Source organism: Hippichthys cyanospilos, chromosome 9 (assembly GCF_059441005.1).
Source record: "Hippichthys cyanospilos isolate Australia breed blue-spotted pipefish chromosome 9, RoL_Hcya_1.0, whole genome shotgun sequence".
NCBI lineage: Eukaryota > Metazoa > Chordata > Actinopteri > Syngnathiformes > Syngnathidae > Hippichthys > Hippichthys cyanospilos.
Window position 1 is genome coordinate 5,530,974 of NC_142377.1, and position 24,901 is coordinate 5,555,874.

General features: G+C 40.0%; 2 protein-coding genes across 3 annotated transcripts in view; both read left to right on the forward strand.

The window, feature by feature from the left end:
* The first annotated feature begins 123 nt into the window (after positions 1–123).
* Positions 124–14,938, forward strand: mybphb (myosin binding protein Hb). Of its 2 annotated transcripts, none has more exons than XM_088423871.1 (14): positions 124–193; positions 1,985–2,436; positions 3,754–3,822; positions 3,886–4,020; positions 5,430–5,597; positions 8,865–8,953; positions 9,025–9,220; positions 10,388–10,527; positions 10,614–10,773; positions 11,664–11,800; positions 12,845–13,031; positions 13,111–13,164; positions 14,542–14,573; positions 14,667–14,938. In XM_088423871.1, exons 2-12 carry the CDS (start codon positions 2,160–2,162, stop codon positions 13,140–13,142), a joined length of 1,590 nt encoding a protein of 529 aa, XP_088279997.1. In that variant the 5' UTR covers positions 124–193; positions 1,985–2,159; the 3' UTR covers positions 13,143–13,164; positions 14,542–14,573; positions 14,667–14,938. The 2 variants fall into 2 exon arrangements, with proteins under 2 accessions (XP_088279997.1, XP_088279999.1); XM_088423873.1 differs by having other exon boundaries at positions 177–193; positions 2,152–2,436.
* Positions 14,939–20,182: 5,244 nt separating this feature from the next.
* Positions 20,183–24,901, forward strand: part of LOC148418618 (synaptotagmin-2-like) — a 33,353-nt gene continuing 28,634 nt past the window's right edge. The window contains exon 1 of the mRNA XM_088423715.1: positions 20,183–20,444. The gene's annotated coding sequence lies outside the window, so the exon portion shown is untranslated. The remainder of the gene's footprint in view (positions 20,445–24,901) is intronic.

Consider the following 24,901-nt stretch of genomic DNA (forward strand, 5'->3'; position numbering starts at 1 on the left):
AGTATGTCGGATTGTAGGCTACATGTACACGCCACATGTGCCAACTTAATTAAATTGTGCTGTAGTGTCCCATGTTGGGCACAAGGTGGCACCCACGTAGTGACATGTATGAGGGAAGAAATTGAAAACCCACATAGAAGAAGTCATGATACCATTTCAAATACGGAAGTGCTGTGTGCTCACCGCTCAGCTGGTAAGAGTACATTTGTAAAGAAACACAATACTGATTGTGCTTGTTTGAAATACAACACGAACCAAAGCCAAATATCAGGTAATGGCTGAAATGGCGATTCCTGCCCATTGTGAATCTTTAGAGGAATCCAAAGATTTTAACTGCTGATTTTAAATGCTTCAATTAAACACCGCCTTGCCGGCCAAAGGTTTAACACTCATGGAGTAAGAGTTCATCATTTGGAGCTTCGTGTGCACACAACGCCACCAGCTTTAGCTCTTGGGATGCACCTTGTGTAATTAAAGAACAATATGGATGGATAGAATATTGTTTACTGTTTCTTGCTGACTCCCCCTTTTATTTACATAATTTTAATTATCTATCATTCTCTTCTGAATTCTTCAAGCATACACTAACCAAACTATCAACAGACTGTCCAAACGCTCAAATGACTCTCCACGAACCTCCACACCTCTGAGCCTGAGGGGTTTATATTGGTGTCAAGCATCTTGCCAAATTGTAAACCACTTACTGAATTTGTCACATGGTACAAGCAGGAAGCGGGGCTTTGAATGTCATCATATCCCTGTCCCTCCCCCAAATGAATCAGACCTGGGACATGTGACGATTCTGGATCGCTACCCTCAGCACTCTTGTTGGCTACAAAATTGCAATTGTTCACTACAAAATCCATCCATCCATGATCGAGAGCACAGTGTCAAACTCAAGGCCCGGGGGCCAGATCCGACCCACCACGTCATTTTACGTGGCCCGCAAAAATGATGATTTGACTTTGAGTTTCTGGCTAAAATACCAAACTTGCAAGTTGTCTTAAAAAAAAAAAAAAACTACACCAAATTTTGTCTTTTAAACAGCTGTTACCAGCCTCTGATTTCAAAACAAAATGTGTGACAAACACACTTCAAATGTAAAACTTCCCTCTGACAGAAAACATACCTACAATGTGGCCCACGATAAAAATGAGTTTGACACCCCTGATCTAGAGCCACTTATGCCCACGAGGGTCGAAGGCTTACTGGTGCCTATCCCAACTGTGTTTGGGCAGTTGGCAAGTGACACCCTGAACTGGTTTCCAGCCAATTGCAGGACATACAGAGACCAAAGACCACTCACGCACCCAATCAGACCAAGGGACAATTTTGTATTTCAAATACACCTGCCATGGATGTTTTTGGCGTGTGCCTGGAAAAAAGCCACACGGGCCCAAGGAGAACATGCAAATTCCACATAGGAAAGCTGCAAGGTGAATTTAAACTTGGGTCCCTGACATATGAGGTGAACATACTAACCACTCTGCCACCAAGCCGACTTGTCTAAATTAGTCTTATTAAACAATTGCTTAAAATGTGTTGTGATTTTGATTTTTTTTTGTCATAATCCAGGTAATAGTCTTGATAAATAATTGCAGTGATTGTGTATATAAAATAGAAGTACTCAACAACTCTTTGTAATAATACATATATTTAGTAACATGTTTCCAACGTTCCATACAGCATGCATATAAAAACGAAACAAATTGTTAATTTACTTTAAATAATGACCCAAAAACATTGAGTTATTTTAAAGGACCACTTTCCTGCATGTTACAGTATGGATAGTTCCCTCTTCCAACAATCTTGATTCATATTATCGGATCATCAGCAAGCTTTGGGCAAGCCTGATAATGATGGTAATCATTTGAATTAGTTGTGTTTGAAAAAATAAGCATTTAAACATGGAAGCCCTCGAGGACCATGCTTGGACATCTCTGACTGAATGCGCAAAACGGCTTTCTTCATTTCTCTCTCCAAGCTGTGCGGAGTTAGGCTGAGGTGTCAATTCCACCCATTCCAGAGGGGGCTGGGCTTGTCTTTCAGTGGAGGTCCATATAACGCTCTACTCACAAGACCGACGTCAGCATTGGACACAAGCGCATGACATTCGGATTTTTTATTTTAATTCTGCCATTTGGAAATTAGCTGCCAACATGCCGTCCAAGCCTGCACCGATCAAGAAGAAACCTGGCAAGAAGGTGGAGAAGGCGCCGGTGCCCGCACCTGTGCCAGAGCCGGTTCCTGAGCCGGCCCCGGAGCCGGCCCAGGAGCCCGCCCCGGTCGTGGAGGTCCTCCCGGTCGAGTCCCCGGCGGAGGCGCCGCCTGCTGACCCTGAGGCAGCTGCACCTGCTGAAGCTGCTGCGCCTGCTGTGGAGGGTGAGGCCCCCGCTGGACCCCTGGCTGAGGGGGGCGAAGCCGCACCAGCTGACGGTAAAGGCTTGTCGCTTTTCGGAGTTGTAGAACTCAGAATATATATATATATAAATATATATATATATATATATATATATATATATATATATGTGCAATATGTGCAGCTCAAATGCCAGTGAAGGTCATGGCAAGACACATGCTCCTGATGGTACATCCGATTCATTATTGAATGTCATTCGAAAGTAGCTTTAATGTGGTATACACATGTTGTCAGAGGCTATTAAAAATGTTTGCTGTTAAAGTGGGTTGCAACTGAAACCAAAGGGAAATGCGGTTCTCAGGGAAACAGCCATGCATCCAGCATGCATTCGACCATCACGTCAGGCAGACCAATTCATTTTACTGTTTATTGTACTCAGTGCCTACGTTTCTTTCTCAAGGTGTCACCATGTACCAATGACCAAAAGTAGCACTCGCAATAGTTTCATTCAGTGCATGTCCAGAAAACTAGCTTGCACTTCAAATAAAGCTTTTGTTTTAGGAAACAAGACATGTATTCTCCAATTTAGTTACTGAAACAAAGTGAGGTTTCATCGTTTGATAGCATTCATCATCATTGATGACATTTTTTGATCAGTTTTTTTTTAAATATGATCAGTTTTTTTTTAAATATACTGTACTTCTTTTTAGTGCAACTGTCGTTTGAGCATGAATAAAACAAATGAACTCACCACCGTGATAACACCTCACCACTTGCTGTGTGTATGTGACAAACACCTGCCCAGTTATGACACAGTCATTAAAAAAAAAAAAACGTAATACTGTACTCACTTCTTTTTACATTAAATTGGCCCACTTTGGCCTAGAGGGAAAAAAATACCCCAAACAGCAATGGTACTGCCACGCAGCAAGAACAACAAAAGCCAAGTTGCCATTTTGTGTCAGTTACATCGTATGTGATTGATTGAAGAATGTTGCCAACTAATTAACAGACATTTCAACAAATACATGCGCAAATAAAAGCCTTCACTCCAGTTTAACACCTTGGTCCTATGTACTTCCTAAAGATTATACTGTAGATTGAAGACTTGCAGACTTGTCATTTGAATCTTATTAAAAGAAAACAGCTCACCATCTTCTGTTACACACACTTGCCTGTCAATGACGCACTTATTCACTAGCATTTATTAATAACTGCTACGTTGGACAAAAAATCCCAACTGAAATGAGATCATTCAAATCAGTACAAAATATGCTGAGTCCATGATATTACATCTTATTAGGTAGTTTTTTTTTTATGCGTAAGAATAGATCAATTGTTTCAAGCCTTTGTTTTTTTTTTTGTTGTTGTTTTTTTTTCCCATGGCTGCCCAGCTGAAGCTGGTGAGGCGCCAGAGCCCGAAGAGCCCAAAGCTCCTAGTCCGCCGCCACCTCCACCCAAAGGTAACCTTCCGATCACAAAGCAAAGAGTTGCAATAGAGAGAAATTGACATTTCTTATTCATAGAGCCCACCAGCGCCCCTCTGGATCTGTTTGTGGAAGACAAGAACGACACTTCAGTCACCATCATCTGGAGCCAGCCAGAGGTTATAGGCCCTTCTGGCCTGGATGGGTACATCATCGAGGTGTGCCAGGATGGAAGTGAGTCTCAGGGCACACCACGAGTGCCCGCCGCAAGGCTGGCTTGCCAGAGGTCACCCGGTGATATTTATACACCACTCAATGCTCAGCTGATTTCTTAAATCACCAGACAAGGGAGATTTTTTTTCTTTACCCTGGTGCTCAGCTCCCCAGTTTGTGGACAATTTCTGTGTTGGAAATTCATAAAAGAGCAGAGATTAAAAAAAAAAAAAAAAAAAGCCAGGAGTCCCACTTAGCTCAACAGCAACAGAAAGAAAAGTCTTAAAAGTAAAAATTCATTCAAGTACAATTAAAGACCTTGCAAGAAAAACAATTGAAAATAACATACAGTACCCTAAATCATCTTTGTTAATTTAAATGAATGGACATATCATTAATCCATTATAGCCCGTACGTTTTTCATTTTTTCATTGAAAACACGCCATATAGAACTTGAAATTTATACTTAAAACAATATTGTTTGTTATATAAAACAACAATGACATCATCATATAGGATGAAAAAGAATTGAATAGTTGTTGTCACCCTTTATTCCTCATTATTTTGCTTCTAATTCTGGTGTATAAGGATATACTATACTGGTGACTTGGCTCCTTTCGGTTTCCCAGTATAGCAATAATGCGAGCTGTTCTACATGGAGTACTATATGGTTGTGGTCACTACACTGTATTCAAATAGCCCCTGAAAAGAACCGACATTGTCACACAGATGCTTTTAGTTATATCCATAGAGTTTGCCATTGTGTCTTAGCATTGAAGTGGCAGAGTCTACTGTGTATGGTTGTAGATACACACGTAGATTTTTTGTGCAGGCATCGAGTACAAGGCCTCAGAGTAGATACATTTATCAGCAAGCTAGGGTTCTTTGCCCTTTTTGTCAAATCATTGTAATATCATTTGTAATAACATTTTTTGGTTGACTTCCCCTTATAAGAACATTGATTAATTACTTATGGTAACGTACTTTCGTGCCTCAAACTGCAGTGGGATTCCAACTAATCAATGCCTGCCAAGACAGATCAAAAAGTACAGTGCACCTCATGCATGGCATTTACAAGGTTTCTTCATTGTCATTACACCTACTAAAGAGTAAGGCAAAAAAAATAATCTCTAACCAAGAAATATACAAAGACAATGACCAACTGAGGGAGACTGGACTGACGGGCATAAGATATATTTAAATAGAAAATGAGAAGAGCCACTTTGATTGATAGTGTGATCGCACCCACTACAGTGCAACCGCTCTTACATGGCACTCTGCAATTGCTGTGCATGGGTCTGCAAAAATACCAAAACTTAGTCCAGCCCATCGTGGTGCTGTTTCTACTCCCAATGTGCACAAAAATATAGCCAAGACTGAGATTGCTCCCTTGTTTACCCTGATAATGATGCTAAGTCTTGACATTTCAGCCGACGACTGGAAGGCGGTAAACGAGGATCTGCAGAAGTCCTGCCGCTATGTCATCAAAAACCAGAATACCGGAGACCGTCTCAAGATCCGTGTGGTGGCTGTGAACGCTGGAGGACAAAGTCCACCAGTTGCCCTTCCCGAGGCTGTTGTGGTCAAAGAGGTTGCCGGTAAGACATAAATCATAATTCCCATGAACTTGAGAAGTAGAAAAAATGGACATCCTTCTTCAGATGAACACATGAACTGCAGTTGAGTAAATAAACAAACATTGTTTCAGGAAATGTCAATTTTACTATCTTGGTGAAAAAGGGACAGACACCGTAAAGGCCAGACACAAAAAATAGCAAAGCAGTGCCACAATTCATGTAAATGCTTGCTACTCACAGTATGAGCGTAAGTAAAACGCCACTATTTGAGAAAATGATAATTTATCCATCTTGGTAAAGAAGTAGGCTGGTAAGAGCGGAGGTGCCAATGCCATAAAGCCTCAAATTAATAGCTGAGACTGCTTGGGAGCTAATAAAATTCCAGTAAGAAATGTTTAATACCGTATGGCTGCCTCGATGAAGAAGTTGACCATAAGACATGGTGTTTCAAAGACCATGCTGTTCAAAGGACTAAAAAAAGGACTCCCCACTTCAAATAAACACTTTGAACTCTCTGCATTTAAGTAAATAAACAGGATTTATTTGTAGACCTATAAATATGTGGGAAGGACTCCTTAAAGAAAAAAAGGAAGAGAGAAAATAAAGTAAATTCATTTTCATAGCACTCACAGTGCAACTTTGCATGGTGTAGTTTTTGTGTCTGTTTGAAACTACACACAGTGAAAATATAGGAACATTGGTGTAAAAGGAAAATTAACAAAAGTTGAGTGTTTAATCTTTTAATTGTCTTATATACCGTATTTTCCACACTATAAGGCGCACCTTCAATTAATACATATTTTGAAACATTTTCAATCACAATATTGTAATACTGAAAGTAATAACATTAATAACTCAAATAATAACTCTAAACTCTCAGTAGAATAATAACTCAATGTCAATATGACCAACCTTGTTCAACTGTAAACACACAAAAAAAACAGGTAAAGCTTACTTTATCAGTTCATTCCCCATCTACGAATCCAAATCTCAATATTTATCCATATATAAGGCGCACCTGATTATAAGGCGCACCATAAGCTTTAAAAAAAAGGCTTTTAGGTGCGCCTTATAGTGCGGAAACTATGGTAATTTGAATATAGAATTTGACCTATATGATAACCATTATCTACGAATCCAAATCTCAATATTGATCCATATATAAGGCGCACCTGATTATAAGGCGCGCCATAAGCTTTTAAAAAAAATAAGGCTTTTAGGTGCGCCTTATAGTGCGGAAACTATGGTAATTTGAATATAGAATTTGACCTATATGATAACCATTATATTTATATGTATTCAAATTAGTCAAATAATTGCTACTACTATCAGTGACTAGTCAGCTAGCAAAATAATCAACCTGTCTTTGCAGATGCGATAGGAATAGAAAGCGCTTTATGAATGGTTTCCTTCAAAATGGCCGCAAAGCCATGGAAAAATATGAGATGTCGGCAGTCATTAACGCGCTTGGCCAGGCATCGAGCTCGGGTGAGATGGATGGCGTCAAGTAAGCTGAGGGCCAGCAGGTGGGGGTCTGGGCTGTGGTGGAGGTTGAATTCCTGTCTATGCAGGGGCAGGGTTTGACTGGTCTCAGGTGACACTCTAATCTCATGACAGACTCAGCAATGCTGTTTATTTTGGAAGGCGTCAAAGGCGTTACGTGGTGAGTTTTCAGTGTAGTTAATCCGCTGTTAGGGACGCGATAAGGCGACTTGACTTGACGGGCGTTGCCATTTATTCGAGCGTTTGTGATTGCTTCATGCAAATCTACACGCAAGTGAACACTCATTTTGTTTTATAGTTAACGTTTATGTAGCTTCCAGGACACACAGAAACCCCCAACATACTATTTGGAGTCCTGACAAATGCTGTGGCACTGAACACAGCAGGTGGTGGTTCATCACGTAAAACCCCAGCATGTTGTTGTTACTACTTGAGGTCTCAAAGTAGCCTTAAAATATTGCCTGTCTGCATATTAACAATAAATGACACATTACAGTGAGCAAGGCTGATTCATTAACTTATTTTGACACAGTTGGCAATCTTTAAAGGAGTTTAACAGTTTTTTCTTGAGCTATTAACGCTCTCGATCAGGGGGTGTCAAACTCAGTTTTATTGTGGGCCACATTGGAGTTATATTTTGTGTCAGAGGGCTGGAATGACTGTGAAGTCAAATACATGTTCAAGATTGTCTCACAGTTAGCAATTTTGAAATCAGAGGCCGGTAAAAACTGTTCAAAAGAAAGATTAGGGAAAAAAAATGCAGTTTTTTTAAACCCCCTAAAACTTAAAAAACTTGAAGACAAGTTGCAAGTTTGGTATTTTAGCCAGAAAAAAGGCCACATAAAATGATGTGGCAGTCCAGTTCACCCCCCCAGGCTTTGAGTTTGAGACCTGTGTTCTAGATAACAGCAAAACAACCGCACTCCTGTGAAACTATCATTTTTATTCAATTCTATTCATTATTTATTCACACATTTTTTTCTATTTATTGTTCATATCATTAATATGTGCCAGTCTGGGCAGCGCTCCGAGTTTTCTATTCTATTCTATTCAAATTTTTTTATCAAACGTATTCAACCTAACTTAAAAAAAAATACAGTATACGAGAACTATTTGTAATATGAAAGAAAATTGTACAAATGTAGACCAAATGTAATAGTGGTCTAAGTCTAATCATCTTTCAAATCAGTATTAAATGGAATGTGTAAAACAACAGTAGCTAAAATTGACCTTAGGAGTGGGTGGGTGCGTGAATGATTGTTCATCTCTGTGTGCCCGACAATTCGATGGCTAACAGTTCAGGGTGTCTGCCGCCTACTGCCCAAAGTCAGCTGGGATAGGCACCAGCAAACCTGCAACCCTTGTGAGAATAGGTGGCTCTAGAAAATGTATGTATGGATGGGTAATTACTTGCACAAACTTGCAGATACACTGGTACCATACTATCACTGTTTGAACCTTTTTTAGAGGTGAAAACTAGTTTTCTGGGCGTGGCCATCTTTGACCTGTGTTGCACTGACAAATCAGTCAAGTTCTAAGTCCAATAAAGAACTGCCATCCGTTTGCTAGACCATTACCCCTCTCGTATAATGTTTTGTTTCTATTCATCTACTGTAGATATCAAACACAAGAGAAAAATCGAGGTGTTCTCAATGCCTTGTTTAGGTGGAGTGCTAGTTAACTAAAATCTCGACCATAAAAGCTGCATTTCCCTTAATCTCAAACATAAAACACAAACAAAAACAAAGCAAAACTAATTTTGTCCTTGATTTCTTCACCTCGTAGATCGTCCCAAGGTGCGCCTTCCTCGCTTCCTCAGACAGAGATACGTGGCTAACGTTGGTGACAAGATCAACCTGACTATCCCCTTCACAGTAAGCCTTTTTCAAGACCGGGAAGCGGCCTTACGTTCCACAGGCGACTTAAGTGTGATGGTGTCCTGCAGGGCAAACCCAAGCCTGTCGTGAGCTGGACCAAAAACGGGCAGCCGCTGGAGAAAGGAAGGGTGAACATTCGCAGCACAGAGAGGGATAGCATCCTCTTCATCCGAGCGGCCGAGAGGGAGGACTCCGGCGTATACGAGATGTGCGTCAAAGTGGACGACTTTGAGGACAAGGCCTCACTCACCCTGCAGATTGTTGGTAGGTGGATGCCCATTTCATATAGCTATAGACTTTGTCTTTTTATTTAAAAACAAAACAAACAAAGGCCTCGTTTCAAAATAAGATATGCCACCTTCAAACAAATGAATACTCACTTTTGACTGTGTGGTTTCGTGCAATACATGTGACAATAATTCTCTACAATCTGCAACATAAAAATGGCTAAATAAATCTCCAATATACTGCAATTGGAAGTCTCCTCTCAAATTTGTTTTTGATGCCTTAGTTCTTGTGAGACTGGTCATGATTTCAAAAAATAAACAAATTGGCCAGCTATATCATAAAAAAATGCTAAAAATTCTCATGGAGACACCTTCCTCAAATGAACAAAAAACTCTGTAGTTCAGTCATTACATTGTTTAGAGAAGGGGAAACAGCATGTTGTCTTTCTTATTTTCATGTTTTGTAAAAGACTTCTCTCATACAAATATATACAAACCAGAGTAGCAGTGAGTCTCGTTTTGTTTTTTTAATAAAGGTCTTGACGAAAATAGGCACATCCTTCAATAGACACATACTGAATAGTTAAAAAAAAAAAAAATACAAAATATATGCGCCACCCGATGTTCTTTGCAATTACGTAAAAAATAAACACCCAACAGCCACTCCTGGAGGAAATAAGGTATGTTTTGTCTTCATTAAATGAAGATCTCTCAAATAAACACGTGCTACTAGTAGTTGTTTTCATTCAAGTAAATAAATAACCCTAGCCAGTATTTGAGGAAATACTGGATATTTTATTTCTAATAGGCAGCACCTTCACTGAATGCATGTTACTCTCTGCAGAGGAAAACAAAACCTTATGAACACGTGAGACAAAGAAAAACATGTATTTTTGTCACAAATACAGACCTACTCTTAAATAGGAACCACAAATAAGTGCCTGAACCTTTCTGTGGATAAGTAAATTTCAAAGAAAGCAATCCTTCCCAATACTTGAGAAAAAACAGTAGCTTTTTGAATGATTTCCCTCCTTTCAGACAAATACATCAATGTCTCCTTCAAATAAATGACTCATACACCACCTAATTAAGTAAATGAATGCCATCTGGAGTCAGCAAGAAAAATGTTTTTTATTTTTTTATTTCAAATAAATGTCTCCCCTCAAAATTCTGGAATGTAAGCGAATGTGTTACTGGTTAACAGAACTTCCCGGGCCTCCGGCCAGCGTAAAGATCGTGGACTCATGGGGCTTCAATGTAGCTCTGGAGTGGACGCCGCCGAAAGATAACGGCAATACTGACATCACAGGTTACACTGTTCAGAAGGCCGACAAGAAGACCGGAGTAAGGAGTGGACTGGAACCGTCGTTCGTTAATTAGGGTAGATCCGAGAGCCCAGATCCTGACCAGAGATGTGGGTGTGTTGACAGGACTGGTTCACTGTGCTGGAGCACTACCACAGACTCAACGCCACCATCTCAGACCTCATCATGGGCAACACCTACAAGTTCCGGGTGTTTTCCGAGAACAAGTGCGGAATCAGCGAGGAAGCGGCTATCACCAAGGATGAGGCCAAGATCCTCAAGATCGGTGAGAAAGTCATTTTTTCAAACTCTGAGTCTACCTCAACATGTGTGCCCTGGCTTTCGTGTTTCTTGACTTGTGAGTCATTCGGTCGGTTTTGAGTGAAGTGCCAGAGAGAAAGGAATAATTAAAGTTCTCAAAGTGGGGTCCGCAAAACCCCGTGGCTTGATGGCTAGGGGTCGGTGAAATAATTTGCGTTAACAAAATATATACATTTGTGTTTATTTCATTTTTTATTAAATTGTAAATTTATTCATGACTCATCTATAAAGCAATCAAGTCAACCTGTTCAATATATTTTCAAAAATGAAATAATTTGGAAATTTGTCAAATCCACGTCATCATCAAAGTGCTTAACTCTCGCTAGGTGTTTTGGTTTTCTATTTGCACTGTTATTTCATTGTACAACACTTTGGTTGACAATGGCCTTGTTAAATGTGCTTTATGAATCAAATTTCACTTGACTTGCAATCTACTGTACTTAGCAAGGGATGTGTTTATAAGACTGTCCACTTCGTAGAGTGAGGAAAAGAAAAAACTACAGATGTCCAAACAAAGAAAATACAAAGAGGACTATGCACATCAAATTTGGACTTATTGAAAACAGTAATGGATGACACAACGGCTCTTTTTCGTTTGTTTGTTTTGTTTCCGCAAACGTTAGCGATGGAGGTCTTTGGAAAATTTAACTTCCTTAAGGGGAGAACCCCTGTTCCAAGACACAAGTACAAAATGAGAGCATGGCACACATTTGATTCTAGCCTCTGCCATTATTCACTAAAATATCCTCGTTAAAAGCAAATATTCAAAACGCACAAGTAAATATGCGCCTGTAACTTCACGTTGTACCATTTGAGCCAATAATTCAGAGTCATTCAGGGCTTCATTTTGTGCAGGCATCGAGTACAAGGCCCCAGAATACCAGGAGCATGACTTCAGCGAGGCGCCCAAGTTCACCACCTCTCTGGCCAACCGAGCCACCACAGTGGGCTACAGCACCAAGCTGCTGTGCTCCGTCAGGGGATATCCTAAGGTACACTTTTCTCCCCTCTTTCCAAGCCTTTCATCTGCTGTCATTAGCTTAGGCAGATGAGTTGGGCTCCAAGTGGAATCAGCATACTTTGCATTAGCAATGAGAGCGGGACTCGAAGGGTCTGGGGGAGGTCAGATGACAAAACTGGGCACGGGTGGGATTCCCAAGGGCTGTCACCATGTCAAAACTCCAGAAGCTGTGGCGCGACTATCCATAACTCAAATAAAAAATACCCTTTAAATCTACATTAAATGTTTGTGATACAGCCACCTTCCAAGATAAATTGTATTTATTACTCGCTTTTATTTTGTTTCAATGACAGTATGTTCATGAAAAGAGGCCTCATCAGATATTTAAACAAAAGATGGTACATGGAAGTTTTCACATCTTTTTCGTTCTATTTCATAGTTGTTCCACAAATTGACACCTTAAATAGACACAAACATTTGCTTCACTGGTGGACTGTCACCTGGTGGCGATCAAAAAAAAAAAAAAATGCACTGAAATATAAACCGCAGGGCTCAAATCATGGGAAAAAAAGTTGCGGCTTGTAAATTGAAAATTACTGCAAGTGAACATCCAATTACTATGGGCAGAAAAAAAGTATGTTGTTTTTGTTACAAATACAAGCCTCCTTTTGGACATGTCTGCTTTAACTAGGACACATGTGTCACGCGCCGGTCCTCAAAGGCTGAAGTCCTTCCCAGAACACCCGGTTCAAATAAGTAGCTCATCAGTAAGCTCTGCAGGAGCTTGAAAATTATCCTAATCATTTGAACCGGCTGTGTTTGGGTGGATAAGCATTGAAACCATGCAGAATACCGGCCCTCGAGGACTGGTCTTTGACATCTTTGAAGTAAAACATGGGTTAGTAGTGGAACCACTATTTGAGAAATAAATGATCCCTTTTTTTCAATGTAGAAATGAAAGTCCCTTAAAACCACCTTTGCATCTCAAATGAGTGAATGAATTAGTTTTCTTTTTAATTTAGAAGAAGTAATTTTTTAATATGACTTCCTCTCAAAGTAATTTCCCCTCCCGCAGCCCAAGATCGAGTGGCTGAAGAACCAGATGCTCATCGGCGACGACCCCAAATTCCGTCAGATATGTGTGCAGGGCATCTGTTCTCTCGAGATCCGCAAGCCGGTGAGCTTTGATGGAGGCGTTTACACCTGCCGAGCTAAAAACAACCACGGCGAGGTCACCGTCAGTTGCAAACTGGAAGTCCGGCGTACGTAGATACAGTGAGAAGACATTCTTTTAGGGTGCGGTACTTGTGAAAACTAACAATGTTTCTTTACTATAAACAGAGCCGGTTGTTTCAGAGCCAGAGAAGAAATAGGTGGTCATCTTCATTTACACAGGTAAGAGCTGATCAAAATCAATTTTATAAACCAATTTTTTAAACCATTTAATGGAAGTAGCATAAATGCACCCATAAATGACGAATCCATGAATTTAACTTAAACCATCAATCCATACCCGTTGTACATTTATACAACCCTATGTCATCTGAAATACATATCTCATCTCTGATGAAAACTTGTTGTCATAACTGAAGAAACACGAATAGAGGTCTTCTTTCAAATAGAAAGCTGACTTGAAAAACACACTTGCAAGAGTAAATATGTGCCTTTTTTAACACTAAAAAAGTCTTCCTTTAAAATAAGCTTCAAACAAACTATTTGTCTTGATTTTAAACAAATAAATACTTCTACTGAAATAGAACCCTTACTTTAAATAAGAAACTAATTGACTTTTATGAAGGACTTTTAAAAGTTTAATTAAGGACTTCTAAAACAGATGCTGTGGACTATTTGCTTTGTTTTTAATACAAATATCTCAGGAAGATGCCTTATTTCAAAGACACACATGAAAGTTATCTAGAATTGAGTACATTAACACGTGCGATTATTCAATGAAAAACTGCACCCAGCCTCCCCCAAAAAAGGCAAAACGTTGTCCTCTAAAATACACAGCTTATTTCAAATCAATGTCTCATGGTCCTTGTAGTTGAGAAAATGAACTTTGGACTCTACTGGAGCACAAACTGCCCCCCAACTTCTTTTCCTTCTCTAAATGTTTCCTTTTTTTCAATTTACAAATAACATAAGCATTTCAAAGGGAAATATATTTCAAATAAACAGCCTTTAAATGTCTAGATTTCGAGATATGCATTGATATGTACTGTATGTCTATGTCCAGATAAAGGCCATTAAATAATATCAAATCCAAACTTTCCACTTTTAAGGAAAGCTATTGTATTTTTCTTTAACCTTTGTTACAAAATAAAGGTATTCCGGCCAAAAGTCACCAATTCAAATAGCCCCCCAGTAGTTATGAAGATTTTTGCCTTTTTTTCCGAGGCACTGTCACATTATCAGCCATCCGAAGCCTAGCTACTCAAGATCTAAAAGAGTCGTGAGGTGGCCCAGGTGACCTCTTTGACGCACGTTTCGTAACATGGAGCAGGGACTAAACTGGGACGAGGCGATCAAATGAAAGAATCCATAAATTGAAGACTTTCTCACATTTCCACGACTCAGCAGAAACACTGGCATCACGGTTAATAAAATGCATATTTTATTAATTCAAGATTGAGGCTTTTTAGAGGATCGTTTCATCCAGTTCGCACAGCAAATGCTTTCAAGTGTGTCTTTGACTTCCCGCGAAGCTAAGCTGAGTTAACACCTGTTGTGCTTGTGGGTTTTTTATTCGTGTGTGTTCAATTCCCAAATTAGGAGCAGAGGGAGCGAGGCCTTCGCAGCATAAGGTATGTGACACTTATAGCCTTGTCTAATATTACACTTCCCTATCCAGAATCAACACATTTGGTTTATTAAAATATTTTTTCTACCATCTACAGGGAGGTTCCAGATTCCTTGAGAGAATATGTACAGTCCAGGTGGCGGATGACCACACATCCAAATCCAAAAGTTCGAATTGATGCCTGCCTTCGTGTTTATTTCCCCCAGATGTCAACTAAATCTACATAGCGTACAAGTTTGTTTCAATGAGTCACTTAGTTCCACTCCCTGCTATGGTCACAAACTAAAAGATGCAAACAAAGCTATTTATTGTATATGCAAACAGAAGTCATCATGTTTCCAAATAAACATTGTTTGATCATTTCTCGTTGCATATGGGAACATTTCCTATAAACATTCAAGCACACAGAATTCAATGGTGAAAATGCCTCATTACGACACCCAAATCCATCATCTTCATTATTTGGGTTGGAGCATGTTATGAACAAATGTCCAGGCCGCTCCCCCACCGCTTAAAAGAGATGATCTTGTAACTATAGCAACGAGAAATTCATTATTTTCCACACTACAAAGCACCATTCCAAGTATTTTGATATGAGGACGATAGCGATAAGTTACAGACTGCTTAAATGAGGTGATTTTAGGGTCACCAAGCAACCATTTTCATCATTTAAGCCCCTTCCATCTGAATGTTTGGTAGCTGTCAGGATTTGAGGGGGAACTAAAACCTCAAATGACATTAGCGAGTCTTTTTTTGTTGTCGGAAGAAATGAAAGTCCTTTTAAATAGACAGCATTCAAATACAAGCCTAGGAACATGTACTTTATGAAGCTGACTCAGTAACCTCTGTTTCTGAATGCTTACAGGAAGTGATCTAAGGTCAGCCTCTCAACAGAGAGAGACGCTTATGTGCTCGTTATTATTCCAAGTTAAATGCCAAGTCATTTGGATTCAAGTATGTTCGGGTCAAGAGAACCGGCTGGCTTATCGGGGATGACATCATAATGATTTTGATGTGAGTGTCCTCGTCATGCGTGTTCCCCTTAATGTTTTATATGTTAGATGAGGACCCTCTCCTAAAGCCGAAATGCATGTTGACTAATTCAAGAACATGCAGCCGCAATAAATTCACCGAATTGCTGTCGGGGCACGGAGCAGCTTGGCAGCCAGCGCTCACATGAGAATCATGTTGCAGAGGCCGTGCAGTTATGTAGTCATGGACTTAGTTGCATAGCGATGATGAGGATATGCTTACAATTATTCAAACAGGGATGCAAATGAGACCCAATCTTCCTAATTGGCTATTGTGATAAATGCTTCATGTTTGAAACATTTATTTCAATCACTGTAAAGAGTTGGGGGATCATATTTAAAATGGTAGGTTTGCTTTATGTATACTCAAAAGAGAATTATGCATTATTGTCCTTTGACGCCCTCTAGTTGTACAGGTGGGAAATAAATGTTGATGAGTGACTTGCCTACACTTAATTGATCCATGAAGACCAATACGTGCTCTCATCATAAACTTCTGGTTTCAGTCATCCAATTAATGATGAATTTCCTTTCAACGCTATTTGGCAAGGAAATCAATGTAAAGTGTTTGTGTTTGACCAATAAATGCCTCAATAAACACCTTCAGATAAACGAGGTATTTGGGGGATTTAAATGATTACTGTATATGTACCTGTCTCGTGCATCCTCAGACCGAATACATTAAGAGACTGCATTGATTCTATATTTAAATATTTAAATTTATATTTAAAAAATATTTGAGGAAAAAGACAATAAAAACATTATGCCGTTTCTAATTTAAGTAAATATCTATCTTTCAAACTCTTGATTTGAAATAAATGAAAGTTAGTTGTAAAAGTTAATGCCCTCTGCACACTGGAGAATACATTTTTTTCCACATGAACAGATGTCATTTCAGATATGTGCCTTTGTAAACAGCATCAATTTCTGCCCCTTTCTCCATGCATTTGTTTTATTTTATTTCAGACATGTTCTTGTTTCGTTCTCCCGTGTGCAGCTCCGAATTAGATGGAATCCTCAAATTATGTGACCCCGTTGTTGAATTTCAGTATCCAGGGAGGGAGCACAAGTAGGACTAAGACCCACTAAGGCACCAACACATTCTTTGTAGTCCTGTGTATTTTTGGCATTGACTACAAACATGGAGGCATGAGCTAATTAAAGCAGAACAATTTGGGCAAATGGATCACAGCTGTTAAGGGGTTTTAAGCTAACAATTTAGTTTGACGGAGCGTCCCATATGCTGTGTGACCACTGGCAATTGTGCAATGGACAATGTCTGAGAGGGTCTTGGCGAGTGTCCCTCAAAGGGCTTTAATATGCTTAATGGACGAACTGGCACCCAGAGCAAGCAATTCGTCATTGAGTATCACTGATTGATGTTTGGATCAGCTGGATGTATTTCCACCAAGCAGAGACACGGAGAATAGTGTTTGGTAACTCAGTACTTGAACTGCATTCCAAAACTCTAAACGGTTATCATAATAATATGAGTTTGATTGGTCAATGACATGATCAGCACTGCAGCTGATTTGGTGGGATAAGTGGTAGTCTCAAGAAAACAGAGTAGGATCATTGCCAGCATAACTGTGTTTCACAATTGACCTGCTGTAAGCATCTATATGTGGACCAAGCAAGGCATTTGTGGACTGTATTCCCTGGAGGATACCGCAACACTAACAGCACTCTCTAGCCAAGAGCCTTGCGCTGGGTATTGATTTCAGATGCCAGAATGAATGACTAACTCTTCATTGTATCAATTTAATTAAAACAGTGGCATGGATTGTTCAGAGGCAAATGACAACTCTGGATTGCTTCGCTTTGTGATATTAGTCAAAGCTAATTCTAAATGGGATTGTCTTTCATTCATACATTTTCACCAATTGAAGATGTGTTTTAGTTTTATCCATCCATCCACAGCTTGAGCAGAGTTCTATTTACCCAGCCACGTTTTTCAGCTCCTCCGGGCGGATCCCCAGGCGTTCCCAGGCCAGTCGGGGGACCGAGTCTCTCGGGTGCGCCCTAACCACCTCACCGGGGAGGTGTCCAGGAGGCATCCTGACCAGATGCTCGAGCTAGTGAGAGCCAGGACATCCTACAAAGGGAACTAATGTCAGCCGCTTGTATCAGGGATCTCTTCCGGTCACGACTCACAGCTCGTGACTATAGGTAAGGGCAGGAACGTACAATGTAGATTGACTGGTAAATAGAGAGCTTTGCCTATGGGCTTAACTGCTTCTTTACCATGACAGACCAGTACCGTTACACACCGCATCACATCAGGCGCTGCACCAAACCGCCTGCCGATCTCCCGTTTCATCTTACTCTCACTCATGAACAGGAGCATGCCACCCTTTTCCGACTGAGGACCATGGTCTGAGATTTGGAGGTGCTGATCCTCATCACAGTCTCTCCCACTCGGCTGCTCCAGTGAGACATGAAGGTCACCACCTGAAAACGCTAACAGCACAGCATCATCCACAAATAGTGGAGATGCAATGCTGACACCCCCCAAACCCTCAAGGCCTCGTGCGGCAGCCCCCCCGACCAAGGTTGATACTTTTACCGGATGATGAAAACATTTAAAAAAAACAAAAAGAGTTAATAATTAATGAATCAATTTAATCAATTAATTAAACATTTATCAATTTCACCCATCATTATAATCATCACCTGGGACCATTGGCCAATTTTTATCACAATCAAATCTTCCAAATTTCTGAGAAACGTTTAAACTGCCATGTACTTGACAGCATGAAAGTATAAACACTACATAGGTAGCATACATATATGCACCCAGAAATAATTAGCTAAGCGATAGAGCGTTGGCATGCAGTAGCTATATAAAAAGTATCTTTAATGTTTTTGTGCTGAGCAACACTTTCTCCTCATTGAGATAGCTGAGCACGGCTGGGAGGTCAAATGTTTGTGCTGCTTGCTTGAAGGCAATTTGAATACAATGATGAACATGCTATCGAGTGGTTATGATTGTTTAGTGCCAGGGGTACATTAATTCATTGCACAGCAAACATGATCATGCATGCACGCGAGGCATTGTTGTTTGGTTTTAGTGGTTTTCGTCATAACTTTGTTTACCTTTTTTGGACGGTTGTGTAATTGAAGTGAAGACTCTAAGGTTTTTGTTTTAGGATGATGAAGGGTATTTTGTTTTTTTTCAAGTGACATTAAAGTTTGGCTGTTTTGGGGTGAAGCTCCAAAAAATACTGACCGACGATGATGGAAGGTACTGTAAATGATGGACTGGCAAAAAAAAAAAGTAAAATGCTCACCTCTGGGCATTATGCGATTCACAATGTAATGCTTGGCCATCGACCACGTCCTGGCCTCAGACATGCTCTAAGACTGCGCTTAAGTCATAGGCCTACCACTAAGCCATATGCTAGCCGTATTGACAAAATTATTTTAGACCTTTGACTTTACCTTGTCATAGTCCTTAGACCTTATTCTTGAGTCCTTTGAGCTAGTCTCCTAGTCTTGCATTGACCTTTGGCCTTATAGACCTGGGCTTTTTCTCAGCCCCAGGTGTCGAAACTCTAAGTGCAGGAATTTGGAACATAAATGGCAGGAAGACTGAATGAATGCAAGTTCTTTTTGACATGTGCAAAATATGTCTCTAATTTTAAGAAACATTTGTTTAGTGAGACAACAAAACAATATTATGAAAATCAGAATCTTAACAATACGTGCACTGAAACTTTAAATCATTGTATCCAATTTCTTTTTTTTTGGGGGGGGGGAAACCGTGTCGGCTGTGAGAGTAGTGTGTTCCAGCGTAATTATGTAATAAATACTCTTTGCCAGTTAGTGGCAGCACAGTACTTTCAGACATGAGCTTAAGGGGAGTAAAGAGTATTTATTTGATTCCCGATAGATAAAACTTTGAGTAGAATGACATGTTGTTGTTAACATAGGCAATAATTAGATTTTGAAGTCTTCAGCTGGTGGTGGGCCTCGAGATTTTCCCAAAGAAAAAAATCTGTCTTGTCTCAAAAAAGGTTGAAAAACACTGAGGTATGGTACCTTACACTTATTCCTTTTGGTTCCCCTGATACTAGTTCTGGGCAACAATCCAGTCCTTGAACCACATATCTCAACCAAGTCATAACTATATTATGACTTTTATTAATTCTTACCGTAATTATTTTTACATCATGGCAGTCAAATTGAATTTTGCTGAAGTTTTTTTGTACTATCCTAGATTTTGCAGACCAAAACTGAGTACTTAACTGTCTATTTGGTGGAAATGAGGTAATAGTGGTTGTGCGTGTTGCATTGCTTCACACTGCAGCACACCCACCAGCCACCATCTTCCTCCTTCACTGCACATCAGTGAACTCATGTTCCTGCATACAACACTCCCCACACAGGCACCAGCTGGACCCCCTCTCTCTCTCTCTCTCTCTCTCTCTCTCTTTCTCTCTCTCTTTCTCTCTCTCTCTCAATCTCTCTCTCTCTCGTTCCCTCTCATCAATTGTCCCAGCTCAGCAGCATCTGCATGGATAAAGAACAAGGAGGAGTGGGAGGAGGAGAGTAGTGAATGCACCACATCGATGCAAACCCCTCCTGCTCTTCTGACGGGCCAATGAGCGAAGAGTGCCGGGAAATACAGGAGGGTAATGACGCCGGTGTTTTGCCAATGTGATGGAAAAATGTTGTGAGGGTTTGCATTTGCAAAGCCTTTCTTGACAGTGGGAAAAAAAAAACAAAACAAACAAACAACGACAAAACTTTGCCTGTGGTGCTTGGACAATGTTTTTGAGCCACTGACTTTTTGGGGGTTGTTTCTTCTTTTTTCTGACACATCTGCGCAGCTTTCATTCCAGGTAAGATGAGTCTCAAAGGCTCCTAACCTCATTACGGGCACAATGCGACAGAATTAGGAGGTCATTATAAAAGATTGCACTCTAATCTGCATGAGTGGAACTTTTGCTGCATGGGATGGTGCTGAGAGTGAGGACCAAGTGGGGTGGGGGGTAGTGCTTGTGTAGCCTCATAGTGCTGCCTGCTGCAGTGTAATGTTACATAATAAAAACAAATGTGTGTGTGAGAGAGAGGTCAGAATAGTGCACTTTGCTATTTTTTTTTTAAATCAATGCGACTTTATGAATGGAGTTTGGTTCACTTTAATGTGCATCTGCAGATGTCAAATGTGCTGACGCAGCATCAGGGAAAGAACGACCCTCGTTAGAGACATTGCCCTCCCAACAATACCTCCCCATTGCCCTCTACCTACACATATGTAATTGGCAATTCAGTCTTGTGTATCTGATCAAGGAGATCGCCCAAGGTTTTCTCTATGTTTCAACAATTATTTATTTTTACAGTATATATTATGAGCATTGGGGGAACCTTAGACCAAGTCCTAGTCCCAACCCTTTGACTCAGATAATTTTCAAGTCCCAGCGCAAGGTCTTAGACCTACAACCTACTCCCGACCCTGGTCCCTTATTCCGTAATTTAATACTCGATGTCGAACTATTCCTAACACTGTACTGGCCTTTTATTTTAAACCTATTCCTGTTCGAATAAATTAGTGCTAGTACTACCTCTAGTCATTAGAAACAGGCTCCGGTTGGACATATCCTTTTCAATGTCTCAGAAACCAGTACCATTCCAATCTTTAGAATTTAAACGAAGTTCGTGCATTAGTCATCAGAATGCACATGAGTCTTGTCCTCGTCTAGGCTGGCCCACACCCAAGACATAAACCTATTCCTGGTCCTGGCTCTAAAACTTTATAATCCTTAGTGCTAGTCCTGGCCCTGGAACTTGTTCTTATTCTTGACCAAGTCATACCCCTTAACCTAACGCCATATATCACAGACAGAGTACTAGCTCTAGTTTTGTCTCTCTTCAGTAGTCCTAGTATTATGGCTAAGGCCCTTAGCCATAATCCTTGTCCTTACCATACAATACAAGCTCAAGCCCTGTCCATAATCATAGTCCTTGTCTTTGCCCTTAACTATTTGACATAACCCCACCCAGCAAAACTGAACCTCCGCATTCTGATTCATTGTAATGCGTCCCTGACCTTAAACCTTTCCTTTTAAAAAGATTAAGATGACATCATATAATTTCCTCTGTGCTTCTTGTCATTTCTTCTTTTTCCTCTGTGATAAAATCTATTTAATATGAGAAACAGCCCCAGAGCAAAGCTAAATACATGAAAACAATTTGAATTTTGACGCAAATTATTGTGTAAATCTCAAAACTGTGCTCTGTGGTGGAAAATAGCACAAGTAATAAATATGTATTGGTGTTCAATTTACTTTTCATCTTGAGCTTTTCATTGTGTTTGACATCATCCATTAGCAAGGCACTGTTGTTGCCTGGGCTAAATCGCTTTTGTGATACAAATTTGTTGTTTATATCTGTTGGACGTCCACCATAACACAATTATAGCCAGGTTTCTGTGGGACGTCCACTGTACACCTATAGCACTCAGTATAGGTCTGTCCCAATGCTACATTTCAAACTAGCAATTAGCATGATTAGCGACCCCTCCTTTGTCCTCTGAGGAAGCGCTACTTGTTAGCATGATAGTTTGTTACCATAGAAAAGAGGATCTGTGTCACGCACTTCGCTGCTGCTTCTACGCACGGACTTACATCTAACATGTATGAAGTATGTGCTGTTGTGAAGCAAGCAAGCTTTTCAACCAGTTTGAAGTTTGTGTGAACTGTCCATAGTAGTGTGCCACTGATTATGAGCTTGGGGGATAAGAGCTCATTGAAAAATACGGAGCTTTGATGATTCAGAAATCGCACCATCAATGATGGTGAATTCGGCCCCCAACTGATAGATCATTCAGCCCTATTTCTAGCCTAGTTCTGGACCCTCAAGCTTGAGTTAGTCCTTAAGTTACATCCTGCTTCACCAAGTCATTATGATGACTTTCAAACTGAAGGTGTTTTTCTGATACTCGGAATGACTTGTGGCGGTAATGGAACTGGGCCAGAGCATGCTGCATTCCCAACAGAGCACACATCTTTGTGTCAGCGTGTGTTTTTGTGTATGTGTGCTAACATGTATGTGTGCGTGTTCTCAATAAGGACTTTCTCTTGGCACCATGAAGAATACACACAAGAATGTGTGTAGTGCTGCAGCACATTATGTGAAATCCATTAAACCGTCATCATTCATTTTTTGTAATCTATTGATCTCAAACATGCTTTTGCTTCCTATGAAACATGTATGATACTTATGACATGTATGATAGATCATTCATATTTGCTTCATATGCTAGTATATGCGTACGGTAAAGTGAAAACTTGTTTTAAGAATATCCATGAGATATAAGGGAAAAATAACAAGATGTAACTTAATGTAATATTATGTTCATATATCGTGCAATAAATTAATGTATCCTGTTTTAGAAATATAAGTTAAAAAAATATGAGAAGCTCTTATGGTAAATGAAATATAATCAGCATTCGGTTTTACACTGCAGGAGCTTGAGTGTTCTAATTATTGGAGTAAATATCCAAGTATGCTTATATTTAACTGGCTTGGTCTGCATTTTACTAGATATGACACGACTAAGTAGTGTCAGCATCAGCATCAGCAGGCTTCCATTTGTAGACACCTCCACATGGCCACCTGTGTTCATGAAAAATGACGATGCATGCACTCCAAATATGGTGAAGAACCTTATGACATGTAGGAGCAATTTCACAGTATCAGAATAATGTGTGAACATTATCATCACGTTACCGTCCTTTTAAGACAAGTGAGCTAGGTTCATGTTACCATTCCATAACATTTTAAGAGCCTTGGGGGCCTGCAACGCAGGTAGGCAGCTGAGCCTGATTGTGGAATTGAGCCCCACAGTTTCCTTACTGTAGTGTTTCCCAATCAAAATAAATTATTGAGAATTTTCCTGTAAGAAGACAATTTCAAGACTGTGGAATCAAATGTGTTTTGCCCTTTTTGCATCAGAGCCCAGTGGAAGTTTAATTACAGGAAAGTACAGGAGTAAGCCAAGTTGAAGTCTCAATAAGCAGCAGTGTTACTGTGAGTTTTTTATGTTATGTTGTTTATTATGTTCTTTGAAAGTGTATCATGAATTTCTTATAAATTTAAAGTTTTCATATGGTCATACCAAATTTCTGAACAAAATTGATTGGAACAATTGCATGTTTTGTATATTAGGAGCTTTTTGTGTTCTTAGACCGAAACTAGCTCTGAATTACAGTCTTTGAGTTCAGATTATTCCTTGCTGAATCCATGCACTTAGACGTAGCTATAGACTGAGACTGAGACTTAGCCCTGGTCCTTAGTGGTCATCTAGATTTTGACTTACACTGAGTGCTCATATGGTCAGTAGACCTTAAACCTCAGTCCTAGTCTTTGACCTTTTACTTGACCTTAGCCTTGTTTTATACTAGCTAATGGTCACTTAGCCCAAGTCCTTTGGGGCCTATACGTTGTCCTTTGCCAGGTCCCTGGACCTGTCATGTAAAAGAATGCTTTATCCAGCCTTAAACCTGAAACATCATCCTGGTCCAGGCCTTGGCCATAGTACTGGCCTTGGGCCTTCAATCATGTTGTCACACTACTCACAGTACTCTTAGTCCTTGGTCTTCGCCTGAGACATAGTAGTCCTGTAATGAAACATTATTTGGCTCAGTTATCGTCAAGTCAATATAAGTCAAAGTCAATAGACATTAGCCTGTGGTGTTAGGCTTTTCCTTTGTTGTACATATGGCCCCTTACTCTTCAAGGGATGGGGTTATAACTCATATCTTTGCCTTATAACTCATAGACCTAGCCCCAAATTTTACTCTTGGTCCAATCGATACAACTCTTTGCAACAAGCAGTCAGTCTCCATACTTTTGAGATTTTTAATGCTTTTGGTGCTGCTGTTTTGGTTAGCAACACATTTGACAGAAGGGCATTTACTTTCTGAGATATTGACACTCCTGATGGAAAAAAAAGATTCATCCAGGGTGCTATCCCAGCTCACTTTGGGCGAAAGGGGGAATTACACCCTAAACTGATTGCCTGTCAGTCACTGGGCACATATTAAAACAACCAACTATTCACATTCACATTCATGCTGTCATTGAGCAGGAAACAAACCCATTCTGTCTGTGCCGAAGATAGACGAATGTGACACGACGCAATCAGTGAGTCGTTCAATTCCTATTCATGCCATTTTGTAAACTGCAGTTGATTGAAAATGTTGATGGGCATAATCGTTGTATTGGTTTTTGTTTAAACATAATGTACATAGTCAGCAGGGAAATTTAAAGTGGAAGACACACAGCAGATAATTAC